Source organism: Cariama cristata, unplaced genomic scaffold (assembly GCF_000690535.1).
Source record: "Cariama cristata isolate BGI_N322 unplaced genomic scaffold, ASM69053v1 scaffold20575, whole genome shotgun sequence".
NCBI classification, from domain to species: Eukaryota; Metazoa; Chordata; class Aves; order Cariamiformes; family Cariamidae; genus Cariama; species Cariama cristata.
In genome coordinates this window covers 42,981-46,506 of record NW_009619564.1, presented here as the reverse complement: position 1 = coordinate 46,506, position 3,526 = coordinate 42,981, and the positions used below count along the sequence as shown (strand labels likewise).

At 38.9% G+C, this 3,526-nt stretch overlaps 1 protein-coding gene across 1 annotated transcript in view; it reads right to left on the bottom strand.

Moving 5' to 3' along the window:
* Positions 1–718: 718 nt before the first annotated feature.
* MACC1 (metastasis associated in colon cancer 1) overlaps positions 719–3,526 on the bottom strand; it is a gene marked incomplete at its 3' end in the record, with an annotated part of 41,463 nt that continues 38,655 nt past the window's right edge. Inside the window, exons 4-5 of the mRNA XM_009701306.1 lie at positions 2,002–2,190; positions 719–772 (exon numbers count right to left, since the gene is read on the bottom strand). Coding sequence (XP_009699608.1) covers positions 719–772; positions 2,002–2,190 — 243 coding nt within the window. The remainder of the gene's footprint in view (positions 773–2,001; positions 2,191–3,526) is intronic.

Sequence of the window (3,526 nt, the reverse complement as noted above, 5' to 3'; positions counted from 1 at the left end):
TTTTTTAATGTATTTTCATATATATTTATATATAAAAAGAAATAGATATGGTGCTGAAAAAAGAGTTTTAACATTGTTTTAGTTCTGCTGTCTGTTAACAGAGCAAACATTTCCAAATACCATGGAGACCAGTAGAGACACATATTGTTCAGGTCTATAATTCCTTCTGTGGAAAGCTGGGGTTTTGTCAGACAAACACAGAAAGCTTAGTAAGTAAAACAAAAGTCTAGGAAGTTAGACAAGGCACTGCAAAACAGTAAAAAAAGAAACAACTGAATGGAAATGACAAGCATTCACATTCTGTTTGATCTTAGAATAAGCTCGTGCGAAAACAGAGACAATAACAGGGCGATTTTTTTCACTAAAAGAGAGTAGTAAACTAGGTAGAGCTGAGAGTTTTATGAGAAAAAAAATCAAGGAGGAAGGTGCATATAGGCACAAGTAATGTACCCAGAACAACTAAAAAAAATTTACACAAAATAGCTCAAAGAGAAAAGCAAGACTAAAGGAGGAGGCAGTGTTTGCAAACAGCAACTATAGAGATAATTTTGCTGAAAAGTGCAGAATCTTGTAAGTAAATGTGTGGAATTTTGGTCAAATATTGATTGGGAAGGGAGGGTGGAACATTCAAAGGGAACAAGAGGTGGTGGTTCACGATTAGAGCAGAAATCTCTTGATAGCTCTCACCAGACAGATAAAACTGAGATGAAAGACTCACTGGATTCAGACTGTGGAAAGAAGGGTAAGTTTGGCAGGGAACACGACGAATCAGCTACAGGGAAAGAAAAAGGAATTAAAAGTTATCTTGAGTGGCTGTGAACCCGTGAATGGAAAACAGCGATTCCTTTGGTACTGAAAGATGAGAGAGAAGGAATTCAGGCTGGATCATATGCATTACCTGCAATAACCGGAGGATGATAGTACAGGCAGGGGGAGAGTCAAGCCTAAATGTAAGCGCTCAAGGCAGAAAGGTCAGCTTCAGCATCATTCAGCAATGCTTATAAAAGAGGATGTTCAGGGCAAAACCCAGTCTGGGACCTAGAAGTCATTGGCACATACCTCTGTGGGAAACAGTGAATCTACTGCATACTTCAGTGTTAAAGAGTAGAGAAATGCAGGAAGCAACTTGGCTGCCCAGGCAAAGGTGTGCCAGGAGCACAGGCTGGCCCTCGGCTCAGAGGCGTGAACGCGGGCCCATCCTGTCTTGTGACATATCTGACATTGCATGGATGCCTTGGGTATATCTGGGCACCTCAAATGGCACTAGAGATAGAGTTAGGCACCTAAATTGCTCCTTAGATGCGTATGCATTAAAATATATCTGAGAGGACAACTTGACTTTTCTTTAGAACTCATACTTCTGTATAAGCAGAGTGCTTTACCAGGGGAATAAATAGCATGACCTACCTGACAAAGTATGAAATAAAAACATGGATTTACCACGTCCATATAACAGGACAGAAGTGGAATTGATGTCAGAGCTTCCAGCCTCTTGTCATGCTACTTGAGCTACATGATGACAAATATTACACAGGTGCAGAAGAGAAAAGTGTTAAAGATGCAGTTAAGCTTCCTTTCAGTGGAAAAAGCAAAAGCTGTACTGAGAGTGATTTGAAGTGGCTCATGCAAGGACTGAATGGTCTTCCTTACTATGTCTGAAATGACAGCAGAGGATTAAGATTAACAAGTGGACAGGACAGTAAGAAGGGACTGAAAGAGGCTCTTGGGGTGGGACTGAAGAGATGAAGCTCAAGACAGAGACCAGGACCTCCACAGCAAATTAATTTGGTACAATAACACTGAACAACCGACCGTAAAGGAATATCTAGATAACTGTAAGCAAAAGTTGGTGAGAATTCCTTGCATTGAAGGGCTTACAAATTAAATAAGGAGGCCAAACTGCAAAAGGAAAGAAGCACAGAAAGCAAGGAAGAAGAAGGGTCGCTGGGTGTGTTTGTGCAGATGAGCAAGTGTGCACACACCGTTACAGCAGAACCTTACCTCCGGAGCTACTGCTCCGTTTTTCCCTTGGTGAGGTACTTCATAAGCCTCGATTTGCTGCTTTGTGAGTCGGGCTAGCTTCTCTGCAAGATCCCGCCAGTATTTGCCAAGCTTGACAGCTGAAGTCAAAATGATGGTGTCCTGGGTAAGACGTGCCACTAATCCCTGGCAATCTATTTTCAAAAGTGCCTGCAACAATAATTTTCGTTAGTGTTCCTTCACCAGTAATTACAAACAGAACATTTTCATTTGTTTTTATAACACTACTCTGCATTTCTAAGCAGACAGGAAGACTTTCTGTCTATTTGGTATTCCTACAAATATGTAGCTTTTTTTCCTACAAAAAGGTGCTGCCAACAGTTTCATAGGAAAACTGCCGACTGGCATTCAGCTGCTTCAGCATTGCAGCATCAAATGGATAGTGCCAAACTTACAGATCCTGAAGGAAAAATATGCTTCTCCAACAAAAATATTTGGGTCATCAAATTTAGCTTCTTAAATGTATGACATGAAACTTAAAAATGAAATTAGAGCACTATTATACTAAGGTGTGGTCCTTTGTCTACTGCTTTTCTGGAAAATCATTGATTATGTTGGCCAGCACCTTTTGATTTACTCCTCCCACAGAAATGATAATTTGCTGACTGTTAAGCAGAAATGCAAGCATAAAACTCTTCCCTCCCCTGTGTCAAATGACCTTTTAATAACAAACAAATTAAAATGGTTCCAGGAGTGAAACACCCTGAAATGCAGATACATTGCATTCTCCTTTCTTTATTTGTTGGGATAAGAGCTAGTGAGAAAAATAGGTAGTATTTTTTTCTTCTCCTCAAATTAACAGCAAAATGTTCCACTGAAAATGTTAACTTTTTCAGTGAAAGATTAAGAACAAAATCCATTTTTCCTTGGATTTTAGATACTTATTTTTAATAAAATATCAATCATTTCTGCAGAAATCAGACATTTCTGTGATTTAATTGTGAGTCATTTTTCCATAAAAATCCTCATTACAAACAGTAGAACTTTTGGTAGGCACAGTAGTGAGAAGCAGACTATACTGTACAGTACCAAATTCCCCTATAGTTTGGCAAAGTGGAGACAAAATGGTTTAATTTGCCTTTGCTCTGATAATCAAGAACCCTATTAAACATAAAAATAGGAGATTTAATTAAAAGAAATAACTAGTATATTCTACCCAAAATTGACATGGGTGATATCTAGCTTTAAGTCTAGTTTTACAAAGACAGGGACCATCATTGCCACTTCATAGCTCAAAATCATATAGATCTCGACAAAACAGGACATCTTGTTAATCTAATTATGCCCCACCTTTTGGCTGTTCTGTAGTGAACTCTGTTTCACTGTATTCAATTAAAAGTTTGGATCATTTTCAGCTTTAACTCCCCGCTCCCCTTTTTGTACAGAGACATGGCAGACTAAACTGTACTTCATACTTGCTCAGTTTTATTCCACACAGTTTAATGCAGTCTCAAGAGCTGTAAGTGGCCACTGCTCCCAAAATATT